At 43.3% G+C, this 16,733-nt stretch overlaps 1 protein-coding gene across 2 annotated transcripts in view; it reads left to right on the top strand.

Moving 5' to 3' along the window:
- The first annotated feature begins 234 nt into the window (after positions 1-234).
- OTOA (otoancorin) overlaps positions 235-16,733 on the top strand; it is an 80,386-nt gene continuing 63,887 nt past the window's right edge. For both annotated transcript variants that reach the window (XM_068968801.1, XM_068968800.1), the window contains exons 1-8: positions 235-325; positions 660-688; positions 781-811; positions 927-954; positions 2,933-3,020; positions 6,729-6,860; positions 10,817-11,052; positions 14,363-14,466. In XM_068968801.1, the coding sequence (XP_068824902.1) occupies positions 235-325; positions 660-688; positions 781-811; positions 927-954; positions 2,933-3,020; positions 6,729-6,860; positions 10,817-11,052; positions 14,363-14,466 (739 nt within the window). The remainder of the gene's footprint in view (positions 326-659; positions 689-780; positions 812-926; positions 955-2,932; positions 3,021-6,728; positions 6,861-10,816; positions 11,053-14,362; positions 14,467-16,733) is intronic.

Below are 16,733 nucleotides of genomic sequence, written 5' to 3'. Positions count from 1 at the left end.
GGAATGAGAGGTGGTTGTAAGAATATAAACAGGCCATTATAACTGAGGAGAGAGATGATTGTGTTTTACACCAGCAAAGAAGTTTAGATGGAGCAAGGTGGATGGAATTAAAAAAAAAAAAATCATTAAGGGATTCTAGGTCTATCTGTTTTTCCCTTGTCTTCTGATTATTCTTAAATATGTCTAAAATATACAACCCTGAATCATGTCTGTGCTTGAATTAACTGCAGGAGAATGTCTCAGGAACCTCGGAGATGCTTTCTTTGGCTGTTCCTTTTCCTGAGCCTTGGAGCGGCAAGTTATAGCGTTCCAGACTCCCGGCAGGGTAAGTCCCGAGGGAGGAGTCATCTGTCACGGTTTCCACACATCTCAGGGGATGGAGTGGGATTAGGTCAGTTCAGGTATATGGTGCTACTGAGTGTTCTGGGATGTGTGCATGCCTGTGTGCCCTGTATGTGCCTGTATGTGTAGAATTTTCAGGGTTATTCTAAAAGGGTTTCTCAAACCAAGATTTCCTCACATTGGCACAAGTATAATAAAAATTCACTAAAAATTTCCGTCATGAGTAACCTTTTCTGGGGGATCTTTTCTTAACACATCTGTATTTTTGAAGGTCATCCCATTCAATTCTGTTTATACATTCAATGGCTTTGTTGCAGATTTGCACCCATTGTTGCAAAAGATGACGGTGAGTATACCATTTTCTTCTAAACAACATCCCCTCTGTTGAAACCGCCAACTCGTGGATGTTATACTTGATGTTATCTCTTTGCCTTTTAGGAAGAAATAATAGATGGAAGCTACCTGAATGGTAACATTCCCACTGTCCCCACTTGTTGCGTCTAAGAATTTCAAACAGGAGGTGCCTGTGATCTCTCTGGAATGATTCCTTTTTAAGCTGTCTTTTCATTTTATTTCCATTGTAGCATTGCTGGATCTCATACAGTTTCAAAGGTAACTCATCCTAAAGGGGAGGTGGAGGGATGGAATAGATTTTCTTAATGGAAGTCCCTTAACTATAAAAAGTACTATATACTCGTTTATCCAGTTTATCCAAAATTTAGCCAATGCACAAGTGTTTTAGAATAGATACATTGTTCCATACAGTTTTGGCCCCCTCTGCTGTAACACAAGAGCTAACATTTACTGAGTGCTTACTATGTAGCAGGTACTATTTTAAGTGCTTTATGCATAGAATACACATATAATCCTCACAAACCTCAGTCTCCTCCCACCCAGGTATGTCCTTTTGTTATTTCATTGGATAGAATAATGAAACTGGGGCCCAAGGAGGTGATTTAAGGCTGATTCCCTCAACTGGGAAGTGATGAAGCTGGGGTGTGTATCTAGCAGCCTGGCCCCAGGGTGCACCGTCACTTTATTTTTTTTAGAGTGCTCTATCATTTTATTTTATTTGGCCACACCATGTGGCATGTGGGATCTTAGTTCCCTGACCAGGAGTCGAACTGATGCCACTTGCGATGGGAGTCTTAACCACTGGACCACCAGGAAAGTCCCTCACTGTCCCTTTATGTGCTGTTAGATGCCACCCTGTGGAGCAGGGCACTGAATAGTGTGGTGGCAAGGTAAATATTAACAGATGATTCTAATATAACAAGTACTATGAAGGACTGATGGGAGACTTGGGGCCCTATGACAGGAACACTCAATCATATTAAAATGAAAGATCCCCATAAACACTCTTCTCCCTAAGGTAACTTCAGTTGACAGTATTGAATATATTCTTGCAGGCTAAAATTTTTTATCTGTCTCTAACTATCCATCTATCTAGCAGCACCTATGTATCTATCTATAACGAGAATGTGATTATAAAAGGCCTTCTAATTGTTTAAGGCAGGAGAATTTATCCACTGCCAGCTACTCCATAATAGCTGGAAGCAAAAGTCCCACTCATTCCCCTTTTCTGAGTGAGTGGCATTCCATTGAATGGGTATTACCACCTGTTGAACATTTTACCTGTTGTTGGACATCTGAGTTGTTTTCAATTTTTGGCTGTTATGAATGAAGCTGTGCATTTTCTGTGTGTTTGGCAATGTTTTAGCACTTTACATGTGTGGACAGATTTAATTCTCACAGTTAGCTATATTTACATCGGAGAGGGCAACGGCACCCCACTCCTGGTAGGCTGCAGTCCATGGGGTCGCTAAGAGTCGGACATGGCTGAGCGAGTTCACTTTCACTTTTCACTTTCATGCATTGGAGAAGGAAATGGCAGCCCACTCCAGTGTTCTTGCCTGGAGAATCCCAGGGACGGGGGAGCCTGGTTGGCTTCCATCTATGGGATCACACAGAGTTGGACACGACTGAACTGACTTAGCAGCAGCTATGTTACATAGAAAGGGAAACTGGGGCACAGGAAAACTCAGTAAATTGCCTGAGTCCACACAGTTGAGTGGTAGAGCCAGGATTCAAATCCAGGTTTTGAGCCAACAGTCTTAACTATGCTATTCCAGCCTCTCATGGTATACACAGCATTTGTTTTGTAAATTTAATATAGTCAGGGGGCTTCCCTGGTGGCTCAGCTGGTAAAGAATCCACCCGCAGTGAGGAAGACCTGGGTTTGATCCCTGGGTTGGGAAGATTCCCTGGAGGAGGGACACCTGTCCAAGTCCGTCTGTTTGGATTGTTAATCTGAGTGGATTGTTACAGGATTTAGAATATAGCACACAGCTCTGAAACTGATAGTTGTCTTTGAGAGACTGGTGGTTGGGTGGGTTCCTAATACTGGAAACTCCCCTACACTGTGCCAAGGCAACACATTGCCTTCCTCCAAGCACAGAGTTCCTAGCATCCTGGCCCACTCCCACTGTCCTTTCTGAACTTCGGTCCCCTGAGCTCTTAGCTAGCAGGGGGACTACCCATCCTAGCGGAACCTGTCATCATGACCCTCTCTGTCTGTCTTTGACTAAAGCTCCCACGTGTGGACGGCAGACCTGTCCCACAGAGTCCTGGCCTATCTGAACTCACGGCACGTTGCCTTCACCATCCCCAGCCTGAAGGTGTGTATCTGAGACCCACCCCTGTGTTCCCCTCTCAGTGCACAGGGATTGCAAACTCAGGAGCCAGGTGAGTTGGAGAACTGGCGGAGAGCTAGTCTTCACTTCTGCAAAGAAACATGTTCTGTCCAGTTTTTTCGGAAACGTGCTATAAGCTCTTTTGTCTTTCGTTTTTCTACTTTTGATGGAGATATGGTGTCTGTATAAGGTATAGGCGGAGCTGCTGTCTCTCAGCAAAGCCCCCTCAAATTATAGCAGCTCAGCCATGAAATTAAAAGATGCTTACTGCTTGGAAGGAAAGTTATGGCCAACCTAGATAGCATATTAAAAAGCAGAGACATTACTTTGCCAACAAAGGTCCGTCTAGTCAAGGCTATGGTTTTTCCAGTGGTCATGTATGGATGTGAGAGTTGGACTGTGAAGAAAGCTGAGCGCCAAAGAACTGATGCTTTTGAACTGTGGTGTTGGAGAAGACTCTTGAGAGTCCCTTGGACTGCAAGGAGATCCAACCAGTCCATCCTAAAGGAAATCAATCCTGGGTGTTCATTGGAAGGAGTCATACTGAAGCTGAAACTCCAATACTTTGGCCACCTCATGCAAAGAGTTGACTCATTGGAAAAGACCCTGGTGATGGGAGGGATTGGGGGCAGGAAGAGAAGGAGACGACAGAGGATGAGATGGCTGGATGGCATCACCGACTCGATGGACATGAGTTTGAGTGAATTTCGGGAGTTGTTGATGGACAGGGAGGCCTGGCGTGCTGTGATTCATGGGGTTGCAAAGAGTTGGACATGACTGAGTGACTGAACTAAACTGAACTGAAACAGTTAAGCTTATTTATATTATGTGTAATAGTCCACACCACCCTTATGGCAGAAAGTGAAGAGGAACTCAGAAGCCTCTTGATGAAAGTGAAAGAGGAGAGTGAAAAAGTTGGCTTCAAGCTCAACATTCAGAAAATGAAAATCGTGGCATCCGGTCCCATCACTTCATGGGAAATAGATGGGGAAACAGTGGAAACAGTGTCAGACTTTATTTTTGGAGGCTCCAAAATCACTGCAGATGGTGACTGCAGCCATGAAATGAAAAGATGCTTACTCCTTGGAAGAAAAGCTATGACCAACCTAGACAGCATATTCAAAAGCAGAGACATTACTTTGCCGACTAAGGTCCGTCTAGTCAAGTCTATGGTTTTTCCAGCAGTCATGTATGGATGTGAGAGTTGGACTGTGAAGAAGGCTGAGCGCCAAAGAATTGATGCTTTTGAACTGTGGTGGTTGAGTTGGTGATGGACAGGGAGGCCTGGTGTGCTGCAGTTCATGGGGTTTCAAAGAGTTGGACATGACTGAGTGACTGAACTGAACTGAACTGAGGTGGGAAGTCCAGAGAGGAGAGGCAACTCTACCGCAAAAGGCCATCGGCGGGGGTGGCGGGCGGGGGAGGGCAGGTTCCTTCTGTCTTACTGTTTTATCATCATCTAGGGAGTTGCTGCTTGTGTGGTTGAAATAACATATCCATTCTCCAACCCAGAGAGGGTGCTGTGGGAAAGAGGAAGTGAAAGGTCAACAGCCTCTCTTTAAGGATGTGACCCGGAAGTTGCATACTTCCTCCTGCTCTCATTTCATTGGCTCACAGTCCACAGTCACATCTTACTGCAGAGGAATAAGATGAGAGGCCATGTACCCGGATAAAACTTGTGGGCTTCTGTTGCTAAAAGGAATTACAAGAGAGAGGATCTTTGGGTATAATTATCAGTCTCTCAATCGCAGGTCCAGGAAATATTTTTCTCCCCTTTAAATTCGAGCATAAGAAAAACAGTAGTGCAAGTGCGTAAATAGATGGCAATGGATATTTACATTAGGGAACAATAGGGCATGGTAGGAACTGCAGTGAGCTGGCCAGCCTCTACCTCATTAGCGTAATTAGTAGACGGGGTGCAATGTTGTGCTCTGTGAAGAGCACAGAAAACTGAAAGAACATTCTTTCAGAATTCAAAGACTGTTACTTGATTCAGCAAAGAGGTCATATCACTTATGAATGAAGTTCCGACATACGTCTTTGTTGTTTCAACTTTTACTGACTTTATGGTGAAGATGAACATTCGTGTAAGAGCTACGCTGAGATTGCTAGTTGTTAACCACTTACAGCCACTAGACGGAGGTGGCTGGTGGCCTCACGACATCTGCTTTCTTCGTCTTGTTCATCAGTCTGTGTAATCTATAAAGAAGTGGTGCTTGCCCTTTTCTCTCTAGCAGTAGGGCTCCTCATGAAATGTGTATATTTTAACCTGATTTGAGCTATACTCCCTCTCTTCCTGTTTGTATATTCATTTATTCATTCAGTACCTACTCATCCAACCTCTAGTCTCTGCCAGGCACAGTTGTAGACACTGGAGGCTCAGAACAGGCAGTCACCTTACCACCCATGTGGGCCTTTCAGTCTAGAGGGAGAGACATTGAGTAAACAATTCTTCAACTCATTCAAGACAGAGGATAATGGCTGGCACTGATTGAGAACACTTTACGTACTCATTTACTCCTTGTGATATAGGATTAATCCTTACTTACATAGTAAGTTTGACTCTTGTCCCTACTTTTCAGCTGAGGAAACTGAGACCTGGAGATACTGTTGCCCATTTATCAAAACCCAGGAATCTCAGTTAAATTTGACTTGCAGATTAATAACAAATACATTTTTAGTATAAGTATGTCCCATGCAATATTTGGGATATACTTATGCTAAAAATTATTAGTTGTTTATATTTAATTCAAATGTAGCCAGGCATCCTGTATTTTATCTAGCAATCCTAGTTAAGGAAATTGAGAGAGGCTGCACAACTAGTAAGTGGCAAGGTGGGGATTTGCACATGGGTTGTCTGGTTTTGCCATAAAGGTGGTGTCATCTGCATATCTGAGGTTATTGATATTTCTCTTGGCAATCTTGATTCCAGCTTGTGCTTCTTCCAGCCCAGCGTTTCTCATGATGTACTCTGCATATAAGTTAAATAAGCAGGGTGACAATATACAGCCTTGACGTACTCCTTTTCCTGTTTGGAACCAGTCTGTTGTTCCATGTCCTGAACTATCTGGTCCTAGAGCTTACCTTTTGTCCATGATGCTTTGCTGCCTTTCTAGAGCATTTTTATTTAAGGAAGATTTAGAAAATAGCTCCCCAGGTAGCAGAGGAAATCTCCTCTAGGAGAAACTGCTGGCCTCTGCTCCTTACCCTGGAGGGGATGCCATAGCCAGTTCATGCTGCCTGAATGTTGCTCCTGTGCAGAGGGTTTGGAGCATGGCAGAGGGTTTGGAGCGTGGCAGAGGGTTTGAGCAGGGACCATCTGGGCATAGTAAAATATCTGAGTAGAGGTCAGCTGCTCTGGACTTGAAACCTCAATTGCCTGCAGGGACCAGGCAGCTATGGCTGGAGGGTGGTGATCAGGAAGAGTAATTACAGTGAGCGATTGCCCCTTGGCCTGTTGATTATTATACAGAAGGGGATATGTGTCTAGCACTGCCACATCTTTGTGGATTTTTGTGAGAAATTTCCTGAATTTTAAATGTTGGCAGCTCATTAAAAATTTTGGAATCAACTCAGCCAAACGCATGCAGGCTGCCAGCTTGTGGTCCCTGCAGGGAATTAGGTGGCTTGGCTGGGTGCTGGCTGTGTGATCCTGTCCTGTCCTCACTGACTCGCCCAGCATTCCGTGTCCAGGCAGCCATGGAAAACCTCCTGGAGCAGCGTTTGTACCAGCCCCAGAAGCTGCTGGAGGACCTGAGGGGGACAGATACTCAGCAGTTCCACACCGCCATGAAATGCCTCTTAGAAGACAAGAAGGACCGCCTGGTGAGGCTTTCTTGGCATCCTGGGAGTGGGGGAAGACCCGGGCATTCAACTTGGTGCTTGTCAAGTTGAATGGAATTGAGCCTCATTCTGCCTGTCTTCATTTCCTCCCTGAAAACTCCTTGGGACCTAGATTTTCTGTCTTACTTCCTCCAGAGTTCAAATGAAGTGCCTTATAATTCATATTCTTATGGTAACTCAGATAGTAAAGAATCCACCTGCTATGCAGGAGACTTGGGTTCGATCCCTGGGTTGGGCAGATCCCTTGGAGAAGGGAAAGGTAACCCAATCCAGTATTCTTGTCTGGAGAAGCCTGTGGACAGAGGAGCCTGGTGGGCTACAGTCCGTGGGGTCATAAAGAGTTGGACCTGACTGAGAAACTAACACTTTATAAGTACTTTATAAGTACTAAGAAATGAAGGATACCCAGACCAGCCAGTGTAGAAACTGGCAAGACAGTTCAGTGGGCTGTGCAGCTGGAGCTCTCCCAGCTCACTGCAGCTCTGAACCCTCAGGAATGCCACCTGGACACACTCACACTCTGTCCAGGGTCCTGGCCTAAGTGTTACCAAGATACCGGTCCTGGTTTGGGGGGATTCTGAAACCTCAAACGAACAGAACTTTCTTCTTTTCTAGTAGGTATAATCCTTCCTCAGTTTCAACTCTGTAAAAAAATGCTTTGTAGTTAAAAGCAGTCTGAGGAAGGCTGCTATAAAAATATTTTGATTAAAAAAAAAAAAGGTATTGTAAAGGCACAGTTGTGGCAGTTAGCTTTTTGAAAGTAACTTGTGAAGCATTTACCCTATCCTAAATTGCACTCTTTGCAGACTTGCACACATATGCTCTGCTTTCAGAATAAATTTGCAAATTATATACAAAAAGGAGGAAGCTTTTAATATAGATATTGCATTTATAAATGATCTGTATTAGAATATAAAAATCTCCAGTTATATTCAATTACTACCCATGTTGTACAACAGGTACCTTTTATTTTAGTTGCTAACAAAAGGCTACACAACACATACACACACAAAGAAATAAGGGGTACTGAGGAGTCCCAATAGTTTGGCTGCATAAATACCCATGAATGATTATTGTGTACCAGGAGACACTGGGTTCTAGATGAAAGACAGTCTCTGCCCTCAAGGAGCTTATGGTCCAGAGGAGACAGAAACAGATAATTTTCACAAAATAAGGTTGGCTATGTAAGAGCAAAGAAAGGCTTCTGAGACACAGAGAATCACTGGGAATCAGAAAGGTGAGGTTTAGAGTTTTTCAGAGACAGTTGAAAGTGGAGCAGCATTTTCCTAAGGGAATTGAAGCATTTAAACATTTTAATAATCATAAATTAATTTCAATGTCTGTTATTAAAATACACATCAAAACTGTGAGTTTGATGGAGATGTAGTTTTTCCTTTTGAAATGAATTTAAGTTTTAAGAAGAGTCAGTTTAAAGTAAAAAATTACGGAGAAGGAAATGGCAACCCACTCCCATAATCTTGCCTAGGAAATCCCATGGACAGAGGAGCCTTGTGGGCTACAGTCCATGAGGTGGCAAAGAGCTGGACATGATTGAATGTCTGAACAACAGCAAAAAGTACCAAGTGTACAATCCTAACTAGCTAGCTGATCATTTAGAAGCTGAGTGTGTCAAAGCCACAGAGAACCTGTCTGTTAGAGATTATTCAGTTAGTAACCTTTATCGAGTCCCATGTATGTTTGTTAAAAATAAAATAAAATTGAAAGCCTTTGTATTAAAAAAATAAAGTAAAAAATTAAATAATTATAAAGGTGATGAAAGATATGGCAAAAATGAGGATGGTGGCCTAAGAAAATGGTCTGGATTAATGTTTATTGAGGGTTTACCATGTGTCAGGTATTATCCTGAGGGAAAGTGAGCTGTTTCTGTAGAGGGCCTGATAAGAAATATTTCAGGCTTTGTAGGCCATACAATCTCTGTCACAACTACTAAACTCTGTGGTTGTAGTGTCAAAGTAGATGACAGGTGAATGAATGGATCTGGTTGTGTGCCTATAAAACTTTATTTACAGGAACAGGCGGTAGGCTGAATTGGGCCCATGGGCTGTATTTGCCAACACTCTTCTAAAGGTTTAACAAGCCAGGACTTTTTGAAATAAGGATAACTAGAATCTTACCATTTCAATATTCAGATGAGGAAACAGGCTTGGAGAGGTTGAGTAAGTAACTTCAGGTTACACAGCCTGAAAGTGGCAAATCTGAGGTAAGAACCTGGGTTCCTGACTCTTAGCTGTGAGCCCGTGGCAAGGCCCGCAGGCTCCTTCTCAGAATAAGGTGTTAACATCTATACAATGAAATACAAAGGATGATAAAGGAAGTTGATTCTATTGAAAGACATTTATCAAAATACGTAAGACAAAGTTGGGGGTCAGTAATTCTTGAATACTTTCAATAGTAAGGTTTAGTGGTTGGTCTAACAGCTTCTGTAATTTTGAGGAAATGTTGAGTGTAAGCGAGATTTCAAGTCATTTACAACAACGGTAGTGAGTTATGAAAGTGTTTGTGATTTTTAGTGATGACACAGCAAAGCTTCTTGCTGGTTCAAAGCCACCTTGCTGGCTCGGTGCCTATGTTCATCCTTGAAGGAGATGCCGGGGGTCAGTTCCACAGCTGTGAAACGGAGGATGCAATTCCCTCCACTCCCCACCCCTAATACTATCCACAGACCCCTGCCTCAGAACCCCCAAGTTACACTCTTAACCATTGCACTGTTTGGCCCCAACTGGCAATGACGGAAGTTAGGAAACTTGTAGACGTGGTTAGATGAGTGGGCTTGGATTCAGTACCCTTGTTTCAGATCCCAGCTTTGTGTGCCTTTGGGCAGGTTGTCTAATCTCGCTTTTGCTTCTTGTCACCTGTGATAGTGAGTTAATTATAGCATGTAATGTTTGCTGAGTGTTCACTAGGTACCAAGCACTCTCCATTCATTAAATCTCATTCGGTTTTTATAAATCTAGGAGGTAAGCACTGATTTTTATCTTCATACACGAGGAAGACATCGAGACTTAAAAACGATAAGTGACTTATGCAGGGACACACACATATAAGTCAAGGGCCTGGGCTTTGAACCTAGGAATGTCTGACCCTCAGACCTGTGGGTATCAACCTATAGGACTGTTGTGAGAATAATAGGAGAGTATGCATGGTTGCTCCATGCTTGGCACAGTGCCTGGCATGTAGTGCATACTCAGTAAATTGTGGTTATTTTTGGAAGGCATGTTGGGTGAAGGACAGAGTTGTGAACAGTCAAATTTTGCGTAAACTCTGTCAGCATTCCTGGGGTCTGTGGTCCAAAGGATGTAGTCAGTCATCCTAACAGGCTATTTCTCAACATCTTCTGCGTACCAGGAATCCCACTGGGCACATGGCATGGGCCTCAGCACTTTCCTGGCTCAGCTTCATCTATACACTGAAATCAGATGCCAGGGCTCCACCAGAGCCTGGTGAAAGCAGGCTCTATGGTGGTGCTGGGGATCATCTCCCTAGTCATTCTTATGTACAGCCAGGGCTGAGGTCCACTGGCTTGGAGGAAAGATAGGTTTATAAGCATTTCTAATCACGGAGTTTGGTTCAGGATGTTCTTGGAAGCCCAGAGTGGAGGGAGGTTTGATTTGACCAAAGAAGGACATCAGAGAAGACTTCACTGTTTCAATGATGACTGACCTTGACCTGAAAGAATCAGCTGGAATTCGCTGAGACAAGGAGGTGGGGATTCCAGCTAGAGCAAGGGCCTGAGGTGTGACAGTCATGATGTATCTGGAGAAGGACAAGGCATTCTGTAGGTGACAGAAAAGTCTAGAATATTTGACATAGCAGCATAGCGTTTAATAGTGGTCCTGAATTTCACCTCTGCTGCTAAGCGTGCTCCCGCCCGGTGTTTCCAGATTGAGAGGCAACCCTGACTTCTGCCACTCCTTTAGGAGCTGGACAGCATCGTTATTGACTTGGGAGAGATTCGGAAACAAGCCTTGCAGAGCCCGGGTGTGAACCGCAGCCTGTTTCTCGTCACGCTGGAGAGGTGTTTCCAGGTGCTGAACCCCCTGGAGTGTGTGGAGATCCTGGGCATGGTGCTGAGGGGATCCTCAGGCCGCTTTCTCCACCCGGACATCGCGGAGAGTCTCCCGCATGACCTGCGTGAAGACGCCTTCAAGAACCTGTGAGTGTCCTCCCCACAACCCGCTGACTCCACTCGCTGCCCCTCAGAGTCTGTCCTGAGGTCAAGGAGATAACACATGAGGGAGGGGAGAAGGCAGTGAGGACAGGTTAATATTCGAGGTCAGTTTAGAGATGGCTTGAGTAAAACAGTCTCCCGCATTTTAGTCATTCTGGTATCATCCTCATAATTTTTGCCTGTATTTTTATTTTGTGTATTTAAAAAATAGTGATTCATTCTATCTGCTTAAAATATCTATATTAAAAATAAAAAATGATACATGCTACTGTATATAAAAGAGATAACCAACAAGGACCTCCTGTATAGCACAGAGAACTAGATTCAGATTTGGTAACAATCTAGAAGGGGAATGAATCTGAAAAAAATAGATATATGTATGTATAACTGAATCACTTTGCTGTACACTTGAAACTAAGGTAACATTTAAAATCAACTATACTTGAATAAAATTAAGTAAATTAATTAAAAAAAGTAAACATGGTATAGTTACTATAAATGGGAAACCAGTATCATTTGTCTTTGTTGTTGTTTAATCGCTGTCATGTAAGGAATCATAAAAATAAATACAACAGCAATTTAAAAAGTGTCATTAAATCCTAGCTAGATATATTGCTCTGAGCTTGGGACCTGTTCTCGGGTGAAAAAGGAGCTGAGTGTGTGTTGAATACTCCCTAGCACTAAATTGAGACTTTCTCCTTGAGAGGCAGCAGGACTTGCAGACACAGTTGGATCCAGGAGCTCAAATGACACCATCAGCAACATCTCTGTCTTTTTTCCTCTCAGCTCTGCCCTCCTCTGCATTGGCCTTGCTCCCAGGCAAGCTCTCTCCACAACGGAACATGGGCAGTTCCAGGCCCCTCCTCAGAGTGCCTGGTCCAGAGGACTTTCCCAGCAATTCCAAGCAGAGTCCTAGACCTGATTCTCATTGGTCCAGACTAGGTCATGTGCCCATTCTTGAGCTGATAACTGTGGCCAATGGGATCTGGGGAGATGAATGGCTTGCATGTGGGTCACAGTTCCACCCAAACCACATGGATGTGGGAGAAAAATCATTTTGCCAAGAAAAACTGAGGTGCTGTTAATGCAAGAGAGGAGGTGGATGCTTGACAGTCAAAACTCAGATGTCCAGCACAAAAGCTTTATAGAAACCCTGAATAAGAGTCCATGAAAAGATTTTGGGCCCTACAGAGAGAAAGACAATAGAACAATACAGGTATAACCCTGCATGACTCCAGGTTCTCATCATCACTGGGGAGTCCAGAATATGCCCCCATTTCCTGTTTCCTAATGAGCATCATTTAATCCAACCCCTTCTTTCACAGATGAAGAAACTGAGGCCCAACAAGGGGACGGTATACCTGAAGTGATGCCATAGGGTTTGACTTAATCTGAACTCAAGCCAGTTCTCCTGAACCTCAGTTTTGCCTACTTCTTACTCTACCCTTCTGCTTGTGAGGATGATGTCATTAACTCCATTCCCATTTTTCAAATGGGAAAATTGAGGCAGTGGGATTGAATAGCTTGACCTAGGTCTTGATAGAAAGTGAAAGTGAAGTCGCTCAGTCGTGTCCGACTCTTTGGGACCCCATGGACTGTAGCCCACCAGGCTCCTCCATCCATGGGGTTCTCCAGGCAAGAATACTGGAGAACCATTTCCTTCTCCAGGGACTCTTCCAGGCCCAGGGATCGAACTCAGGTCTCCCACATTGCAGGCAGACCCTTTAACCTCTGAGCCTTAAGTCCAGATCCTTAGGTCATGATAGAGCATTGTTACAAATGGGCAAGCTTTCCCTTAAATGATGTTTACCATTTTCTCAGAATTACTGAATATAGCTATCTCCTGTCCCTTTCACCCCCTCTGCTGTTATGAAAAACAAAACAACAACTGAAAGAGAGAGAGAGAAAGAAGAGGAAGAGGAAGAAGAACCGGAATAAAAGGAGAAAGAGGAAGAAAAACAAGAAGGAGGAGGAGGAGGAAGGGTGAGGAAGAAAAAGAAGAAAAGAAAGATTCAGAGAGAAGACCCTACGATGGATTGAAAGTTTGTCTCTCCGCATATGAAATGACTGGGAGAGTGGGGGGACAAACCTGAAGCTTAGGAAAGGCTGGCGAATTGCTCATTTGGTGAATTGATTTTCAGCAGTGGGTGGAATTGAGCGAAGTCTTCCGAGATGAAGAGACTCAACTGTTTTGCCAGGATGAGCCAGAGGGGTGATCAGTGCCAAATGCTGAAAGGTCAACTCATATTGGACCAAACGGAACTGCTGGGTGTGGTGACAAGGAGGTCATTTGGGATTTGGGCCACAAGGAGTAGTGTGGCAGCGGGGAAACCAGATGACCCTGGCTTAAAAAGTGACCAAGACACTTTATACCCGCAGGATGTCTGAAATTGAAATGTCAGATACCAACAAGTGTTGACAAGGAGGTGGAGAAATCAGAACCTTCAGATACTGTTGGTGAGAAAGTAAAATGGTGTAGCTACTTTGGAAAGTAGTCTGGCAGTTCCTCAAAAGACTAAGTATAGAATTGTCATTTAACCCAGAAATTCCACTTCTAGGTCTACATCCAAGGAAAATGAAGCATGTTACACAAACACTTGTACGTGAATAATTATAGCAGCATTATTCATAATAGGCAAAAGGTGGAAATAGCCCAACTGATGAGCAGATAAAGAAAATTTGGTATATTTGTACAACAGAATAGAATTAGACCATAAAACAAAGTACTGATGCATGTCCCAACATGCATGAACCTTGCAAACATCATGCCATGTGAAAGAGGCCAGATACAAATGTGACATATTGTATGATTGCATTTATCTGGAATATTCAGAAGAGGAAAATCTATAGAGACAGAAAGTACATTAATGGTTTCTAAGAGATCGGGTGACTAGAGGTTCAGGGGTGATAGATAAGAGTACAGGGTTCCTTTCTGAGGCACTAAATGGGTTCTAAAATGGCTTGAGTGATGGTTGGAAAAGTCCATGAATATACTGAAAATCATTGAGTTGTGTACTTTAAATGGACAAATTGTATGGTACACAAGTTACAGCTTAATGAAACTGTTATTAAAAAAAAAATGACCAGGTGGTTGGGAAATGGAGATCAGTCTTTGGCAGATTTAAATGTGATGGAAAGAGGAAAAATGGGGAAATAGCTACACATAGCAAGGGGATGGGAAAGGCTTAATGACGGCTTAACCAGTGACGGCTTTGGGTGCATCTGCTGTTTGGACCCTGCCTGCAGGCCTGCATCTGTTTGTTTCTTAACTGATACCCACATTTTCATCGTTTAGGTCTGCGCTGTTCAAAGATCTCTATGACCAGACCTCGGCCCATGCCCAGAAGGCTGTCTACTGCTGGATGACTGGGATTCTGAAGACATCCGCCAAAGTGACTGGTGAGCCCAGGCCTTGAGGTGGGAACACTTTTTAGGCGGAGTCCATCCTTAAACATGGTGGTGCTTCATCTCTATAAATAGGGATTTGATTTCATTGTCACTTAAGACTTTTACCTCTCTCAGCTTCCAAAAAGGACGTGATGTGGCTTGTGGGAAAACACACATACCCCATTTCATCAATGCGTTTTTCACATGTTGAAGTCTCTGAAGTAACAGTCATTTGTATCTTAGAATCAAAGGTGTGTCCTAGTTTCTTAGGAAATAAAAACAAGTTTACAAGTTCAAAATCTGTGTTAAAAATCTATATCAAAATCGGACAATATAGTTCTTTTAAAGAAAATCTAGACAGTAAAGCCCAGAAATTCAGCACTAAGCTTCCTGGCAACCAAAGCAGAAATAGGCCAGGATTTATTTGACCGATGTTTATTTTTTTGTAAATTAATTAATTAATTTTAATTGGAGGCTAATTACTTTACAATACTGTAGTGGTTTTTGCCATACATTGACATGAATCAGCCATGGGTGTACTGATAAATGTTTAGTAAAAACCTACTATTTCCTAGAATAGTCAAATTCATAGAGATGGAAAGTAGAGTGGTGGTTGCCAGGGGTTGGGAGAGGAAGGAATGGAGAGTATGGAGAGTTACTATTTATTTATTTCATTTTGTTTATTGGCTGTGTCGAGTGGCTTGTGGGATCTTAGTCACCTGACCAGGGATTGAACCCCAGGCCCATGGCTGTCAAAGGGCTGAGTCGTAGCCACTGGACCACCAGGGAATTCCCAGGGTTGCTGTTTAATGGGTACAGAGTTTCAGTTTTGCAAGATGAAAAAGTTCTGGAAAGGGATGGTGGTGCTGGTTGCCCAGCAAAGTGAAGGTACTTAATGCCACTGCACTGTGTACTTAAAAATGATTAAGATGGTAAATTTTATGTTATGTTTATTTTACTACAATTGAAAAAAAAAGAAGAAAAGAATAGCGATGCAGATTAGTAATGCAAACGGTTTCACAGGTAATGTCAACTTGTTGAATCTTTAATGTTAGTAATGTAAACAGAACAAACTCAACACCTAAAACGAGCCCACTGGACTTACCTGGTGGTCTGGTGTTTGGGACTCCAACATCCAGTGTAGGAGGCGCAGGTTCATTTCTTGGTTGGGGAACTAAGATTGCACATGCCATAGGGTGTGGCCAAAACTTTTTTTAAAAAATCACATTTATTTTAAAAAGCCTACTATGTGTCAGCCACTGGAGATACAGAGGAACAGAAGGCAAGTCTTTGCTTTACGGAGCTATAGTTTTATTGTGGGTGAGAAGGTGGAGAAAACTTTTAGGCAAGTAAATAAAAAGGAGAGAGGGAGAGAGAGAGGATATAGATATGAGTACGGCTCTGCAGAAAATAAAATTGGTCAATGCCATGGAGAGGGTTACTGCTTTAGACTAGAACAGGGCTTGGCCATGGTTTTCTGTAAAGGGCTAGAGTAAATGTTTTAGGCTTTGTGAATGTAACAGAAAAGCAGCCGTAGACAGCAAATAAGTAGGTGTAGCTGTAGCCCAGGAAAGCCTTATTTACAGACACTGACGTGTGAATTTCATGTAATTTTCAAGTGTCACAAAATCTTCTTTTGATTTTTCCTTAACCATTAAACGATGTAAAAACCAAGCTGAAGTCTGTGCAAAAAGAGATGCTGGGTGGGTTTGGCCCACAGGCTGTAGTTTCTGACCCCCAGATTAAGGAGTCAGAGAAGAGCTCTCTGAGCAGGCGACATTTGGTTTGAAACCAAAATGAGAAATGGAATCAGACGTGTGAGGCTCTGGAGGAAAAGTGTTCCAGGCAGGGGAAGCAGCAGATAAAAGGCCCTGAGGTGGAAGTGAGCCTGTGTGTGTGGGGGAGACAGAGAAAGCCAGTGGGTGGAAGTGGAGGGAGTGCCAGCCAGTCCTTTTCCTGGAATTCAGCTCTGAGGTTTGTGTATAGAGAAACATTAAAGAGTGGAATAATAAATGTCTTCCATGTGCAGCAGAATTCCCTCTGCCTGGTGCATAATTGTGACCTCTGGGAAACTGAATCTCACACTATGTAACCTGGGAAATTCACTCAACTCGCCCACTAGATTCTTGTTGTTCGGTGGCTAGGTCGTGTTCAACTCTTTGCGACCCCATGGTCTGCAGCATGCCGGGCTTCCCTGTCCTTCACTATCTCCTGGAGTTTGCTCAAATTCATGTCCGTCGAGTTGGTGATGCCATCCAATGACCTTATCCTTTGTCATC

Source organism: Capricornis sumatraensis, chromosome 3 (assembly GCF_032405125.1).
Source record: "Capricornis sumatraensis isolate serow.1 chromosome 3, serow.2, whole genome shotgun sequence".
NCBI classification, from domain to species: Eukaryota; Metazoa; Chordata; class Mammalia; order Artiodactyla; family Bovidae; genus Capricornis; species Capricornis sumatraensis.
The sequence above is the reverse complement of the archived record's forward strand: the minus strand, read 5'-3'. Positions and strand labels throughout refer to the sequence as shown.